This window comes from Zonotrichia leucophrys, chromosome 4, assembly GCF_028769735.1.
Source record: "Zonotrichia leucophrys gambelii isolate GWCS_2022_RI chromosome 4, RI_Zleu_2.0, whole genome shotgun sequence".
NCBI classification, from domain to species: Eukaryota; Metazoa; Chordata; class Aves; order Passeriformes; family Passerellidae; genus Zonotrichia; species Zonotrichia leucophrys.
Genome location: NC_088173.1, coordinates 32,908,530 through 32,926,248, shown reverse-complemented (window position 1 = coordinate 32,926,248; position 17,719 = coordinate 32,908,530). Strand labels below are relative to the sequence as shown.

Below are 17,719 nucleotides of genomic sequence, written 5' to 3'. Positions count from 1 at the left end.
AGGATGTTTTTTTCAGCCTGCTATAAAATAATTAGAAGATTGAGGACCAGGGACATAAATCAGTGTATAGATCTTATTTTATGTTACTTTAATTTCTGTTTCTGTTCTTGGGAACGAAGGTAGTTGAAATTCAGTTGCATCAGATGAGAAGATTGATTTATTGTTCAATTGGGGCCAATAGTGTTGACTTTACAGAGGTTTCTGTTGCAATATTGTTTCATTCAAGTGGACCAAAGCAGTTGAACTGAACTTTGGCAGTGACCTTGATCAAAGAGTTAGACTTCTCAAGAGACTTTTCTTATCGTGATCTGAATATACTGCAGGTCACTGGGGCCTGTAAACCTACTGAGAGAAAGGCAAAACAATGTCCTTGCAAGCAGCCTGTCTGTGATGTTGAACTTTTGACTTTCTGGTAGTTGTAGCTGGGGAACAGTCGGCTTCACTATTAAGAGAGTCTTCCCTGCTCATGACCAGTTTTTGACAAATAAATGAACATTGAAGAGATTAAGTGGAAAATTAAGATTGGAAAAAGCTGGTTTACAGCTTTGCTCTCTCCTCAAAGTTTCATGTATGAAGAGAAAGGTGGCTGGAACTTGGAGTGCAGGAAAATCTGAATGCCTGTCCCTGCTAGTGTCTCTTTGTGAGTGTCCATAGCTTCCAGCCAGTAGAGCAGAAGTGGAGTTTGTTTTTGAAAAGGAGGCTATACTGTGCAATTCTTTCCTGTCATTGAAGTGAAATAAGAATGAATGCCTATGGGTATTGCAGCAATTTTCACAGGACTCACAAATGAGAAAAGATACCTTGTTTTTCTCTTTGCATGAAACAGCACTGTGAATAAAATACTGTGATTTTCTGTTCAATATAAACAAAAACCATCCAAGTTTCTCATTTACCATTCTTGCAATGTTTCAGCTTAATGATGGTGGCAAGGCAGCCCAAGCACATGTGGGGATCGGTGATGTGGTTCTCACCATTGATGGCATAAGCACGGATGGCATGACTCATCTAGAAGCACAAAACAAGATCAAGGCATGTACAGGCAATTTGAACATGACTCTGCAAAGGTAAGATAGCTGCTTCTTTTTTTTAAAGATAATTGATTATCATCCTAGGAGTGGTTTGGAGGATAAAAATGTGTAAGTGGTTTGGCAAAGTCTGTGGAGTTAAATGTCAGTGACTGAAAGATATGTTGCTATAGCCTGTAATCTGTCTTGATTTACAGCATTTTAGAAAACTTACTAGATGTTAATTATGTGGCTTGACAAAGATTTTTTCCAGCTTTATGTCACCTATTCTATTTCCTCTTCCTTTTGAGTTTCAGTTTTGTTTAATTAATCTGTTTAAAAGCAGGTCTTATTAATGCTTTTTTCCCTTCCCTCAAGTGACTATGAACATTTTTTTTGGGTCAAGTCCTACAGCACCATTCTTACTGGCTAACAGAATGAGGGATTTAAATAGTTAACCCGTGAGCTAAATGGATCAAAATACTTCTGCTCAGAGTCTGGGAGATGTTTCCACCATGTAATTTCTACCATGTCACTAAGTAGCAGCCTCCCTTTGCTAATCGAAGTGCCTGATGTAGAAGTTACAGCTTGGCCCAGTCTCATTACTAAATTGTAGAGTTTATTGAATCCCTGCATATCTCTGGTGTAGCCTGGGGCTGTTTTGGGAGTTGTTACAGGAGGGGAGCAGGGTGCTCTCATATGGCTTATTGAACCTGAAGTAGAGTGAGCAGCAGCACAAGCAATAAATTCCTCCAGTTCTCAAAAGCCTCCCAGGGCTAAATGTTTTTTGTTAGAAGACTGCTATTCAATGATGTGAGTGAACATATTGGAGGAGATTGGCCTGTGAATCCATCACATAGGGAAAAGCCTCTCTTTTTGTTTTCAAAGAAAACAGCAGCAGTTGTAGGCCATGACTGCTGTTCAGGCCTGCCTTCAGCAGTGCAAAGCTCCTTGATGAGCATTGGTTGAGGTCCATACCATATCTCTTCACCAGTTACTGACTGCTTTTTGTGGCAAATTATCCTCCCCTTAATGAGAGGATTATGTCTTTCAGTGAGTTAATCAGTATTTATTAGAATAAAAAGAGGTGACGTGGTTGCAGATCTGACAAGCATCCTTCTCCAGGGTGACAGTGCTTGTTCCCAGCCCTAAGTGCCATGTGTTTGAATGGTTGTGGGAGTGCTTTCTTCTGTAAGAGGCTGCAGTTCAGCACTGCTTGTTGTTTCTTGTTTTTCCCGTTGTCCTGTGCTTCGGTGCTTAGCTGCCCTGACTAAGGGATTCCTTTTGCTCAGTCTGAGGAAGGGAGTACCTTGTGGTATGGTTCATGCCTAGGGCATCTCCCTGAGTGAAACTTGTAAAGGTGGCATTAAAAGTTTCTTGGTGAAAGACAGGTATTATACCAGCTCATTAGAAGAACTACATGTTGTATCTAGTGTGTCATTTGCTTTTCTGGCTGCCAGGGAGACGGGCAGGTCGCTCAGAAATGCACTTTCCAGGGCCCACTGAGTCACAGGCAGGTGGGTTGGCCCACTTTCTCCTGTCACCATAACTGTATGGGCAGGGTTAATATTGGATATAGGAAAGGCATGGCAGGCGTGTCCCAGTCAGGTAATAACTTGTCTGAGGCTGCTTCTGGTTAGGTACGGAGATGAGTGGTTTGGAAATCAGATTAATCATGAGTTACCCTGATCCCCTGCTGTTCTCAGCCTTCCCACTTAGTGTAGCATCTGACTCACCGCTGTTGGCTACCTGACAGCTGAAGGCTAAGTCAGGATCAGACTAACAGTGATCAAAGAAATAGCCTTGGTTCTGGCATCTGGGGGTGTGACAGATGTGTCTTGTGGCTCTGCCGCTTTGCAGTCTCATGGTCTAAGCGGTTTAGAATTTTGCATGTATCCCAAGAAACCAAAGGTGTAGGCAGTGTTCTCCTGGTTCCTCTGCCTGTGAAAATTCCTTGCCCTGCTCTTTAACAGATCTGCTTTGGTTGTTTATTTGGTCTTTATAGCCTGGAAGAAGATGCTTCTTGGAGTCAGACTGACTCATGCTAACTGGAGATGATGGCTGCCCGTGGGAAGGGACCTTGAGAGTATAAGCAGGGTGGCAAGATAAGCCATTTTAATATTGAGTGTTCTCCATAATTATATTCTTCTCTTCCTGCCTCTTCTCCCAAAATGAAACAGAAAGAAATAAAATATTTTAAGCTGTTACTCTTCACATGCAAGAATAAGGAGATACTGTCAATGTGAAGCAAAGCTGGCCTTCAAAATATGGGCTGGTGCCATAGAATAGGAAAATCTAAGACATATTTTATTTTGCTATTACTGCTTTTTATTTATCTTTCATTTTTACTTCTGAGATTTTATCTACTTTCACACAGTCTGCTGATAGTTTGGACTACAATACAAGGATGTTGAGGTTAGTTTTGAAAGAGTCCATCAGTTCTGAGATACTGCCTTGGTTTGCTGCTGCTTTAAAAGAACACAATGGTTGGATGGTTAGTGGTGTTACTTTGAGCATGTACTCCAGCACCCCAGTTTGCACAGTGGTCAGGGCATGGTGGCACTTCACCTTTTAAAAGCTACAAAGGAAACTTCTGTAGTCTATGGCAAAGGCAAGAGAGGAAATTCTTTATTATCAAATTCCTTATTATAAATATTTTAACTTGATAGTTAACCTATTTAGGTTTTCACTTGGCTTCCTCTCCTCTTCATGTGCAAAGTAGAAAAAATAAAATGAAGAGAAACTAAACAAGGGGCAAGAAGTAGCTTGTCTGGGAGGTTGGAAGGGATAGTTAAAGTACTGCCTTGGAAACCTTTACTTACAGATTTAAAGCAGTATTTTTATGTAGGCAAATATGCAAGTACCCCTTGTGGAAATCCAATTTAGATGTTTTGTAACTTGTAATTTAATGTTGGCAAAATATTCGAAGGGCATATAAAAGCTTCCCTTTGTTCCATGTAAGGCAGTATCACAGCTACGTTTTTTAAACATGGAATTGTTGTATGCCCTGGAAAGGAACTGGAGGTGCAGCTGACACAATTGCAAATTGACTTTGCTTAGAGGTTGCTCAAATACCAATGGACAAAATTGTGCTTTCCCAGCCCTGTGTGCAGTAGTAGGTGCCTAACATTTGCATGTGTTAGCAAGTATTTTCAGGTATATGTCTTTAAAATCAATATGTTCTGTAAACAAGTCCCATTGTTTAGTACAGAAGTTATATCTTTTTTTCAGGTCTGAGATGAAATTTGAATGTAGGCATTTATTTGCTCATTTTTAATATTATATTGTAGTTACACACGGTTTGTGGTGATTGGGGTTGGGCTGTGCCCAGCCTCATCCCCATGGGCACAGCTGTGAGCAGCACTGACAGCAATGAGCCATGGAGTGCCCAGGGGCACTGACCCATCCCAAAGGGAACAGAGGGCACACAGGGGCAGTGCATGGACAATGAGGGTATAAAAGGCTGGGCTGAAGAACAAGAAAGGCAGATGCTTGCAGCCTTCTGCAGTGGTCTGGTGTTGATCTGTATGGGCTGAAGCCTACTGGAATTGTATGGTGATCCTCTGTGTATCCTGGTCATCTCAACTGCAACATTATGTGACTCATATGGAGTGTGGCTTTTTTTCTCTTCTTTTCATTTTGTAACTTGCAATTTTAGCTGCTTGATAAATCTCCTTCCCCCTCCAATTTTTGTTTCTGTTCATCCCTCCCTTTCTGAGATCTTGATCTTTTGCACCCCAATATTTCATTTTCATGTAAAGCCATTCCAGTTTCCCATGAGGACAGATGGAAACCAGATGCTTGCTTTTTGGATGTATTTTCAAGTTCAGTAACTTAGCATGGGCTTTTATAAATAAATCTCCAAGTTGCTGAACAGCTAAAAGCCGCCACCTATTTTTAAAATATTATTTTTGGGGACTGTTTCTCCAGAGATTTGCCTTAATGATTCTTTTGGAATGAGCAGGATAAAGAATTGTGGATTTCTACAGATGAATGAGATCATGATACCTGTGAAGATGGAAAGTCTTGGGTGTTGTTTTTCCTATAATGATAGGGAACATATTTATCTCTCTGTTTAGTAAAACAGATATGCATGGGTGTAGTTTGCTTTTTATAAAGGAATTTCTTTCACTCTGTCTATGAATTTACTAACGTAGGACAAAAGGCATTGAGATTGCTTGGCTTGGGAAGCAAAAGGAGGGTTGTGCAGGTTGTTTACTCCTCTGTTGCTATATTGTAGTGCTTCTTTGGGTGAAAAAAAATTTCTGAGTGCAGTAATTTGGCAGTGAGCAGATCCTGTGGACCTCATTGCAGCTCTTCAGTGGAGGAACACAGCTGCTACAAAGCAGCAGTAGATGAATTTCAGTGATGGCCATAGGCTTGGTGGGTTTTTCCCCTACACCTTTTCAAAGCATGGGGTTGCCCAAGTGTCATAGGTGATGCTGGGGCCTCCTGGGTATTCCTGAGGTCCTACAGGGCTCAGATAAATTTAGATGAGCCATGGGGCTGAGTTCTGCAGTTGGTAAACTAAAAGTCATGACATATGTTTTAGCTGCCTGCCTGAGTATGAATCTTTCTGTCCGCCCTTATCTTTTTGGGTTTTTTTTCAGGAAGCATGAAGTCTAGGCTTTTAGCTTAAGGGCAGCTGAAATTCTCATCATTTCAGATGGGGTAAGCGAGAAAAAAATGGTCTGGATCATTTGAATTCTAAGATCTTTTTTCAAGTTAACCATTTTGGAAAGGGTTTTCAGCAGTAAGACGAGCTTCGTATGCTTTTTTCTTACTATTTTTTGCCTAATTTATAGGTTTTACTTTAGATGATGCTTAAAACTCATGTTCCAGTTCTATGAGTCATAGGTTCCTTGGGCGGGTATTTTGTTTCCCTAAACCATATATGGACGAGCTTGAAGAAAACTATGATAAGAATGCATTCTGAACTCTTATATTTTCTCCCAGCTTTAGTCATTATCATTTCCCTTACATAGGTATTTTGACTTTAGCTTGGTTCTTCAGTGATTTGCTTTTTTAGAAAAATAGAAGCTTCATTGTCTTATGTCAGTTGAACAGAGACAATAATAATTGGTTGAAAGACACCACAACTTCCAAGTAATTTTTTCAAAATCTGAAAACTAATTTTTTTGGCTGTAATTCTTTATGTAATACTAATTCTTATGTGAATTGTTTCAGGAATGTCAGAACTAAGTGCTGAATGATTAAGGAAATAATTTCTTTTTAATTGAGAGAGTTGAGACACAGAAAATTTAAAAAATTTTTGAGGCATTATGGCTTGGCATATGTATATTTGTGGTTCAAATGCTACTCAAAATGTTTGGCAACTTATTCCCCAAGGCTAGTTTGTTGCTTTCAATCATTAATTCTAGTTTTCAGTGATTATGACTGAAAATAACTAGGTGAAAAACTGTGCCTCCCAAACAGACATTCCCTTCTCTTGTTTAGCCTTGTCACTACGCTTTGAGGTGGCAGCTGTTCCAGGTAGCTCACTCAGTGGAGCCTGGTGAGACTTCAGACAATCCTGGAGAACTTTCTGTGCTGTGCATTGCAATGCAGTCAGCTGAGTTGTCTTAAATCCTTCTGGTTTATCTTGCTCTGAAATTAAGTGATATTGGGTTAAAATGTTGTCTGAAGAATTCAAAGCTGATGAATGATGCTGGGTGATTTTTTGATCCAAAAGTAGTTGTATAAATCTATGCGCTTGTTGGAAGTAAGGTAGGAACCTTTTGCTCCTAATTTAGGAGCTGAGCAAGTTTAGCTAGCTAGGCCATGCCTTTGGAAAGCCTGCCCACACACTAAATAAATGGAAGGGTACAGCTCTTGCTTCCAGCTGAAATTCAGAGTTGTCTTGTGCGTAGCAGTTTGCTGCTGGTCAGGTAGCAATTAGGTGAACCACAGAACATGCTGCAGCTAAGTGAATGCAACAAACTAAAGGCTTGTTGCAAGTTCAAAGGAGAGTTGCTGGGATCAAAGTGGAAGCTTGCAGGGTAAAAAACAAGAGTTCAGTGACTTGTACAGGGTGATACCTACCCATCTGCCAGGAAAATGGGTGGGACCGAGGACGAGTTAAGCAACAGTAATAGCAGCCTTTCTCACATTGTGTACCTTAGAGTTCTGCTGGGAATCTTTAGAGCTGCAAAAGGTTTGTAAAGGCTGTGCAGTTTCTTGAGGTTACTGCTGTAAGTAGCTTAGGAACATAAATACAGTAGTAGATAGAGATGGTGGACAATGACAAGTGCCAAAGGCAGATTGCTGTTTACTGAACATCAAAATATTTCGTTTGAATTTAAGTTTGAAGATTTTTTTTTTTCACTTTTAATTTCAGGTATATTCCCCTCTGGCCCCCATATAGTTAATACCACCTCAGGAAGATGAAAATTAAGGAAAGGGAGGTTGAAGAAGAAACATTAACACATTGGTGTTTTGGGTTTTTTGTTTTCACTTTATTTTTAGTATGTTTGCCACCAGGGAAATGTAGATATCACCTCTGAGTTGCAGCAATTGCATACATTTTACAATTATGTTTTTGAGGTTTTGTCTACATGACAATATCATGGTGGGTTAAACCAAGGGCAGTCAGATTAGGGGGATATTTAAAAACATCACCTTCTTTGTGTGAAATTGAGGAGGCCATCATCAAGAAACTGTCTCTCACAACCTGAGAGCTTGTAAGTTCAATTTGGGATAAATTTTCAAATTCCTACACTCATAGTCCAAGTCCTTGATGGAATAAAGGTGGGTAAGGTTGCTTGGGAGAGTAGCTCAGATGTTGTAATCAGCAGAAGCTGATAAAAATCTGGGGATGAGATAAATTGGAGCATCACTGTTTGAACAGTAGTGAGTGATTGTGGTGGAGATTTGCACTTGAGAGTCCCTTGTGAAAATGAAGGGAGGAAAGTTTTGGATCCTAGAAGTTCCCATCTGTTTTTAGTGGATCAGTGTTTTAATTGGTCATCTTGCTTTTTTGCCTTATTCAGTGAGAAATATCTGTGCCATTGCTCTATACAAACTGTTGCATAGCACAGGGGTCTGACAAATTTCTTAAAAATACTACTTGCTTTCAGACAAGGAAGTAAAGTTGGGGTTGGTTTGTGGGTTTTTGTGCTTTTTTTGTGGGTTTTTTTGTGTTTGTTTTAGTAATTTTGCTGACTCTATGGATGTTTGTTTAAAACCTGAAACCATACATATCTTTCAGATATGTTGGGATTAGCCTTAAAACAAATGCTGATCACATGTTGTTATTATATACACTGCATTCTTTCATTACTGTATTTAAGATGAATATGAAAATACTTGCCTTCCATTATAGTTCTGCTGTAGGGATGAAACCACTCTGATGTATAATGGTGCTTTTAGAAAACAAAGATTAAATTGTTAAAGGAAAAAAATGCAGTGCAAGAAATGTGGCTTTACACAAGGAGATCATTAAAAAGGTAATAGCTTTGGCTTGATTTTTAGGTGTACAGTAGTTTAGAAGCCTATTTTCACTCTATTATAAAACTAAAATAAATCTGTATTCTGATTAGATCTGACACAATTGATTTCTGTCTGTGAAGACAGGAGCAGTGAAGGTTTATTATCATATATTTTTCCTGAAATGGCATAATTCAGTAGGAAGTATCTGGAAATTAAATAATCTTACTTGATTTTGGCATGTGCTAGATGGGCAGTGTGCCTCAGTATGCAAGGTGAGGATGAGCTTGCAGTGCTTTGCCTAATGGATGAAAGATAGGATAATGATAAATGACTGCTTGTGATTTAGAATAACTTGCTGAAATACCAATAGCTTTCTCCTGTCTTACAGAATTAAAAAAAACCCCAAAACTGAGTTGAGGAGTATTTCTGTGGACAGCAGGGAATTGCTTAATGAACTCCATATTGTTCAGTCCATATGCTCTTTGCTGCAAGCAAGAGGTAACATTTGCAAGCTGATATTTAATACAGAAAACATCTAGGCTGAGTGAGGTTGTGACTAGTGTTCCTATGAGTCTGACTGTTACTTAAAAGCATTTTCCAGCTTGCAAACCCCTTTAAGTTAGCATTGCTTTATATTCTGCATGTTGCACAATCTTTTCATTGCTGTAGAAGGGTGTAAGCTCAAACATCCCCACATTAAAGAGACCTTTAGTAACATAGATGCTTCTGAGGAGTAGATTGAATGTATTTCCCAAATATTAAATATACGTACTTTAGCAAGGTAGGAACACAACTAAGCTCACTTTCATTATGAAGATCTAAAAAAAAACCTCTTGAAATCCACAGGAGTTAATTTTGTTGACTATTAATATCACTGTTATTTACAATAAAGATTCTGCTTAAAAGGTACAAGTGCCAACTTCTTACACAGACAGTGCAGTATTAAAGTCAACCTTTCTGTGGCAATTATATGCCAGGTGCTTTGGACTATGCCACTCTTGTCAAGACTGTGTAAGAACCATCCAGACACTTTTTACTTGTCATTATCTCTTCACACAGGAGATGCTGAAATGCATGTTGATTTCTGGGAGTGGGGAGGAAGGGGCATTGGTTTGAGATTCAGTTTGGGTTTGTTTTAGAAAAGGGCAGAAATGGAGCTGTGGAATAGTTCAGATTTTGAAGACTGATAAGAAAGCAATTTTGTTTGCTCTTAGTGTGATTTCCTGGCTAAGTCCTGCTTTTTAGTTTTTCTGAGGAAAAGGTTCATAGCTGTGTTTCAGGAAGCTCTCTTGGTTACTGCTTTCCTCCCTTTTATAAATAATCCCCAGAGGGGAGTGTAGGTTTGTTTTTTTTCTTTAATGAGTTACAGAAAGCCATCAGAAAAGTGATATTCTTAGTTTTTTGTTACATTTTGTTTCATTTGAAGTGATTTTAATGAAGTAATATTCTCCAGGAGGCCTTTGATGCAATTATGGCTTTCATTTCCTTATTTTCTAATGGACTTCCGTGGTATTCATGGTGACAGTCACCAAATCCCATAAACACTGCAGTGTAATGTAGAAAAACATATTTTTGTTTCTCTAGTAATATTACCTGCGGTAGGCAGCAGCTGTTTACAACTGTTTTAAAATGCTATATTACTTGCAAAATGCCCTCCATTACTGATCTTCCTATATCAGGTGGGTTTTTATTTGTCAGAACTGATGGAGTGGTTAAGCATGGGTTTTAAATTTTTAGTTCCATTTCTGTTTTTGCAGCAGACTTGGCTGGCTTTTAATGTTTGATTTCCTAAAACTAGGCATTTCCTCTTAAGCAGATAACCTTTATTTGCCTTTCACATAGTCAGATCTGATCTTGATAGCCATCAAGACTCTGAGGGCTTCAATAGAAGGTACTAAGAAAAATAAAGTATCATGATGATAAATCAGGGATGATTATCACCTGTCATTTTTGCTTAGTTCCTTGTGAAATAAAGTTTGTGTTCTTGTGGGAACACAAATTCCCCTCAACTGTTCTCTTAACAGAGAAATTAAGAGATAAGAGCCCCATAGGCAAACACTGCTTGTTGCAGTTCTTTTTAGGTTTTGTTAATGATGTGGATCTGCTACATTTGATGTCGATCCTTTCAACTGTTAAACAGTATTTTCGTTTTGGAGTGCACATAGGTTTCATTTCCCAAAGTGAAATTTCCTACAACAAAATGAAACTTGAGGAAAGGTGTGCGCCTGAGTGTTCCAATGAAACACTGTAGAGTTCCACAGCCCAGTAAAATAGACCTGAGTTTTTCACCTTCTAATGGTGCTGTTAGTTCAGTATTAGAAGTGAAATCTAGCTTTGCCTGGTGATTGATTACCAAAGAGCTAAAGAGCTGTGTATAAATTGGTGTGTTGTTTGTTTTTTTAATATCCCCACTGCTTCACATTTTCCGGCAGGGTGTGTTTCTGGCTTGACACTGAATAGGATGTGTTCAGTGGATGTGTTCTGGACTGAACGCTCAGCCTGAAAAATAACAAGAGAATTAAAAGCAGTAGGGATTGCTTTGTCTGGGTATTGTATCAGTGAACCTGTTAGTCTGGTATCCAGGCCCACTGTGGCTGCTTTCCGATGATTCATCATGAGGGGGGAGTGAGAACCAAACCCTGCTTCGTAACACCTGCATGGTGAGAACCTGGCTGCTTACACAAGATGTGTGCCTTTGATTATCATAAACACTTGTAACTAATAATTAAACTGGGGTCTTATAGGCGTTGTTTCATGTATCTATCAACATAATTCTTGTCTCAGACAGGCTAACAACATTGAGATGTTTTTGCTGTATGTAGATGAAAAATATTTTCTCACGCTGGTTTTTTTTTCCCCAATTGCACTTTCCTCCAACTTTGGTGCACAGTGTATCCCCACTTTTACCTAATTCACAGTGAGTTTTTCAGGCAGAAAGACTGTTTACTTACTTCTGTGCACCCTCTCTGCTTTTGGGAGCATGTGCGCCAGATCTGAGCCTTTGTCATCTTTGTGGTTTGAGACTTGAGACAGGAAGTCTTCAGGATTCGTCCGACACTTCAGTTTAGTCACAGCTGAATCCTTATTCCCACCAGGGAAAAAAAAAAAAAGCCCTTTGTCCATTCTTTCATTCATGGAGTTTCTGGCCTTGAAAGGACCTGGGCTCCCTGCTGGGGCAGGGCCCAGAGGACATGGTTTCCTCCTGACCTCATGGTGCTTCTGGTGCAGTCTGTGCTGCCGCCTCTGCCCAGAAAGTGCTCAGAAAGGAGTTTCTCTTCCTTCCTGTGATGAGTAAGGAGGTTTGAGAGACCCTTATCTCAATTTCATGAAAATTGTGAACTGCCCTTTCAACCTGATGCATTTGTTTGGGGTTTGTGCCACAGTTCTCCTCTGTATTGCTCATGACCAGACACTACTGGCTGCTGCTGGAGATATCAGATCCTTGCTCTCCCCAACCCTGAGGTAACTAATCAATACAAGGGAAGTGTTCCTGCCAGTTTCAGGAGCTCTGAGAAGAGGGAATTGGGATGTTAAGAGAAGCAGGGAAGCAATTGTCAGTAAGAATATTATGTTTTCAAGAATTAGGAGTCTTTCAAGTAAGGACAGCGTTAGCAGAAGTGGCACATCTGGAGCACAGAGATGTTAGGGTTGCATCATGGTGCTGAATGAGATCTCTTCTGCAAGGATAAAAGGTGACAAAAACTTGCCTTTCTTCCTAGTCTATGGGATTTTACCAACAAAACAACTAGCAATAAATGTGCAGAGATGAAATGAAGCAAAAAAAAAAAAGCCATTGAGATATCTTAAGAACACTTTAGGTAATAATTTGTCCACTTAAAAATCTGGGCAGTTTTCTTCACTTGTGTAAATTTTGAAAATGGAACTCATAGATACAGTGAGGGACTTGTGCCTGCTTGAACCAGAACTGAACCTGGATTGTTTGTTTTTACTTAGTGACATCTAATTATCTTATAAATTGAATAAATTGTTCTTGTTCGTGTATATTTTCTTAGTTTAGGCTTAATTACACTTGATGCTAACAGTGTTTGTTCCCCACTTTGTAAAACACTGGTGCATGTTAAGCTTTAGATTTTTTCCAGCATTCCTGTGGCTGTTTTAGCTGAGCAGAGTTTGTCTGTTAACATGAAATCTGCAAATCATTTCAATCTCTCTTATATTTAAATTTACAACAGATTTATATGCTTTCATATTTTGGAATCTTTGATATTCTTCTTAATGCCTTAAACTTCTAAGTTTACGATGTCTGCTGAGTATTTTCTCCCACAGTTTTGGCAAGCCTCAATTTCCTCACTTTTCAAACTCTTGCCAACACACAATTTGAATATAACTTGGAAAACCCCAACAAAACAAACAACAAAACCCCATGAAAATTTGATGTCATATTTATGTGGGTGTGGCTGAGGACAAAATCTTCCAAAATAAAATAAATGTGCTGTGTGGGAGGTTATAAGCCATTGTCTGAGAGACACAAACTTTATAGAGAATCTACATCAGCAGCTAAGACTGGTTGGAAGCTGATGTTTCATGTTGCTTTCTGTTTGGAACAAACTCTTCACCAAACAGTTAAATGGGTTTTCTGAGTGGCAATTATCTGGGGGGATTGCTTCTTTGGCCTAGTCTGTTGTTTCTGTTCAACCTGTGACTGATTGCTGCTCTGTAAGAGAGACCATCTTGGCAAAAGTGATTGGATTATACAAGTAATGTGAGTTTCATTATAGAGGGGAAGGACTTGTAGTACTCAATGTCTTTTGGAGGGAAAATGACCAAACCTAGTCAGTCAGTCTTACTGACTGTATAGTATCCCTTTTAGCTCCTAAGCTTCTATGCAAAAAATGGAATGTAGTATGCATTCTTAAAATGTATTACAGAGTGTAGGAAGCCAAAGTTTTAATGAGGACAGTGACTTCAGAGGTAACTAATGCTGCTTGATTGCTGACAGATTATTTTTCCTTTACATACAGAGTCCCTCCACATGAGCAGACTATAAGTCTCAGTGACACAGGAGTCACTAAAATGCACGTACTGGCCTAAATATAATGTATAACAGGTTCTGCAAGTACCAAAATGTGTAATATTTTCCATTCAAGGCCTCTCAAGTACTGAAATTTTTAAGTGTGCCTGCTGTCAATAATGATCTTGGAGGCGATTGACTGAAAGAGTTGCCAGTTTCTCCTTTCCAAGTCTTGGCAGGAAGGTGATGGCTGGACAAGTCAGTCATTTTCCGCAGCATCTTCTTAACTCATAACTGACTGCTCCATTAACTTGATGATTAAGGGAATGCTGGACTCATGTTTGTGTGTTGCATCTCTTGGAGCTGCCTATAAAGGAGCAATGTTGAATAACTTAATTATGTAGAGAGTATGGCTATGGGATTTTTGTATCTTTTGCACTTGGCTGAAGGGAGCTGTCTTGGAGAAGAAAGCTCCTAGTGCAATTTGAGCAAGTTGCAGCAAGGGCAGATGGAAGTTTCCCTTGTGGCAGGGCTGCTAGACTCAGGTGGCACAGTGCTGTGAACAGGGCCTTACATGGGACTTGGGGCAAACTCAAGTTCCAGCACAACTCAGATTAACAGCACTGTCATTGAAAAAACAACAATAAAGAAAAAAAATCAATATGAAATCTCAGTTACCGTATAGAGGGTGTGTTTTGGCAGGAAATGAAACTAGGGAGAAAAGAATTAGATGTCTCATGTAAGTGGCACTTTCTAGCCACTTCTGTGAAAAGATGATAGGTTGGGTTTTATTTGGGATCCAGATAATTTCAGAATATCTTATGTGAATTAATAAAATCTGTGAGTCACTGTATTTCTTTTAGTCAGAAAGAAATGATCCTCACTTAAATTAGGCACTAAGATTACCTGTTTTTGCAATACACCATGTAGCTGTTGCTTACAAATCCTATGGTATGTAACATGTAGAGATGAGTGGAAGTAGCATGCCAGTGCTGAAATTAGTAATAATCAATTCTATGTAATTTCTAATAATTTTAAAGCTGGTGAGTGGTGTGAGGGGAAGGTCAGGGAAATCATGAACTGGTTGAATCTGGTACATTTATCTTGGTAGGAAAGATGGATTCATAACTTAGATGTCTGTTTCTTTTTTATACTAGAAAGGACAAATGTATTTTGGGATAAAATATGGTTATAAAGTTTTGAATTCCTCTTGATGTGGAAGAAAAAAAGTTTGTTTATTTAATGGGAAAGACTTAATCTGCTGTAAAAGATAATGGAGCTTGAGGCATTTATCAGCCTTCCTGGAGAAACATAATACCTTGCAGGGCTGGACCTGAACTGCTTCTGCTATCAACAAGTAATTAGCAGACAGAGCACATTGTTGATGAAGATCTGACTAAAGGACACTGAAGCTATTCCTTCTGGTTGCTTGTTCTTTCTTTGCAGAAGAGAGATGAAAAAGATTGTAAATTGTTTGCGGATTTTTCTGAGGATGTACTCTTAAATTTTTATTTTAAAATTACACCTTTTATTTTGATCAGTATGGTTTTCTTGGCTGAGGAAGAAGGAGGAGTTTTTTTGCCTCCCATACATTAGCCTTAGAGAATGACCCTTTGTTAATAATAGCTGCACACTGTGGGTGAGGCCAAAAGGAAGTATGAGGGCGAGCTGGAGTATTGCAAACTTTAGATATTTACTCTTGACTACCCTTTTCATTGTATAATTCTCCCCAGTGATTTTATTCATGAAAAATGTGAAGAATTTATCCGATTCTTCTCATGATGCACCACGCTCCTGCTGTTTGGTTTTGTATTTTTTTTAAACTCCATGGAAAACTTGCCTCATGATTAGTCACTGAATTAAATTACCTCTTGACATTTTCAGCATTAATTTTCCTGCCTGTTTGTCAGTCTGAATGGGGTTTGCTTGTTTGTGATGCTTTTGTTTGTTTGCTTTAAGTTGCTCTTCCTAAAGAAAGTCTGTCAGACTTAGCTGCTACATGTGTAGGTAAGTAGAAAAGGAAATAGGAGATACAGAGCATGTCATTATCTGTAGTGCTATTCCCTGTCTTAGATCACTGTAGATTGCTCATGGTCAGGCAGGGAGGCAAAAGGGAAAACTGGCAAAAACGGGCAGGACCCAGGTGATCAGATTTCTGTGATGGTAGATATGAAAGTCTTTCAGTGTGGGATTAGAGAGTTCTTATAGTCAGTCATTTCAAACTCTGTGCTTCTTGGACTGGTCAAGCCTGTAGGAAAGTCTTGGGTAGGTGAGGACCAGCCCTGGTGAGAGCTCTCCAAAAATCAGGCTTTGTGGGTGTGGCTGCTGGAGTGAAGATGATTATGGAGTATCACCTATGGACACCAGAGGGTGTCTGGCACTATTTCGTTGGTTTCAAACCATGGTAGCCCAAGCTGTGTGTAAACACACAGAATATTTTTCAGGACTGTGTAGAAATGTTTCCTCATTTTTGCAAAAAAGACTGCAGAAATCTTAAGTCTTTCACAAGTCAGTGATTTATTTTCCTCCTTGTTTGTGGATGTTTCTTTTTGAAGATAGCAACTGGGCCAAGAAAAACTGTATTGGTCATTGGTCTGCTTAACATAAATGTGTTATTAAGAGATGTCTGAACAGTTGAGCTTTTCATCTTTGTCCAAACAGATCACTCAAGAAGTGCATGCCTAAAAATCTATGCCTTTCCATGCCTAAAGATTCTTGTAGGAAGCAGCTGAGACCCATGACTTTATTTGCCATGAAAAAACCCCTTCAGGTAGTAGAATGGGAAGTTTTACTTTTCCCCATGGCTTGCCAAGACAATATATTTTAGTAAAGCAGCATCCATATAAAAATAATTCGGACTATCACAACAGCCTCCAACTGTTTGTAACTAATATTTTCTGCAGTCAGTGAGCCATTCCTTTCAAAGCTCTTATAGTTCAGGTAAATAATTAAAATGTTCTCCCCATAACTGCTCTTTTTTTTTTTTGTGAGCATTGAAACAGTGTGTAGGTTCTTCCATGTGACTGGTGGGCATTTGCCGTTTACACTGTCAAGTAAAAACCCTCTACCCATTTCTGGTTTAACCAGTACAACCCATACAGTACCTTTCTGGAAGTTCAGGGGCTTGTTAGCTAGCCTGTAAATTGGGATGCCATTGACCTTGCATATTTTTTTTAAGCTGTGTCTCTAGTTGTTTAGCAAAAGACTTAAAGAAACAATCTGAAGTTGGCCACAGTATATCTTCACTTCTTAAAATAGCACAGATACCTCAGTGGCATGATCTTTGGTGACATTTTAATTCTGTTGGCACACTTTGAAATAGCCAGCTGGGACATCACAGGCAGACGTCAGTTTTGAAGCTTTTCAGATACCATCTAAATGCCAAGCTTTTGAGTAGTAAAATAAAGCATTTATATATAGATTAAACACACAGTAATCAGAAGTGCATTGCAACACATGTCAGTAATTGTGAACAGCTGCATCAGAGCAATGCAGCTGTTAGAACTCCTTCATGGCCCAGATTACATGTATTTGGTCCAAATTACTCATGGGTATAAATGTGTGCTTTTGGGGTGGGATACAGAGAGTCATTTGGGACGCTTTCATTTGCTGAAATCAGTCCCTGATTATATTTTATTAAGAGAGTGCATGATATAAGGAGGCTCACAGACATGTCTGAAAATAATCTAACACAGATTTTGCAGAGCAAACAAATGCCACTGTAAGAGTTGCATGGTGCTTGTATGTCTAATATGCTGCAGTGCTGCTGCCTCCCTTCAGGCCTTAGCTGGATCTGCAAAACACAGTGCTGCTACAGAAGTACCTTATCATGGAGTGTCTGGGCTTGGAAAGGATCTTAAAGATCTGGCTCCAAGCCCTGTCCCTTGCGTATGAACACCTCTCACCTAGACCAGGTTACTTGGAGCCCTATCCAACCTGGACATGAAGACTTCCAGGGGTGGGGCATCCACAGCTGCTCTGGGCAACCTGTTCCAGTGCCTCACCATGCTCAGAGTAATGAATTTTCCTCATATCCAGTCTAAAACTAGTCTCTTTCAGTTTAAGGCCATTACCTTTGTAGACAGTTCCTCACCATTTTTCTAGTAGGCTTCCTTCAGCTATTGAAAGGCTGCAGTAAGGTCACTCTGGAGCCTTCTCTTCTCCAGGCTGAATAACCCAACTGTCTCAGCCTTTCCTCACAGGAGAGATGCTCCATCCCTCTGATTGTCTTGGTGAGCCTCCTCTGGACCCAATCCCTGTCCATGTCCTTCCTGTGCTGGGAGCCCAGAGCTGGTGCAGCCCTGCAGGTGGGGTC

General features: G+C 39.5%; 1 protein-coding gene across 6 annotated transcripts in view; it reads left to right on the top strand.

Moving 5' to 3' along the window:
- The window catches only part of PDLIM5 (PDZ and LIM domain 5), a 125,694-nt gene that overhangs the window by 40,757 nt on the left and 67,218 nt on the right, over positions 1–17,719 (top strand). For all 6 annotated transcript variants that reach the window (XM_064711051.1, XM_064711052.1, XM_064711049.1 and 3 more), the window contains exon 3: positions 913–1,064. In XM_064711051.1, the coding sequence (XP_064567121.1) occupies positions 913–1,064 (152 nt within the window). The remainder of the gene's footprint in view (positions 1–912; positions 1,065–17,719) is intronic.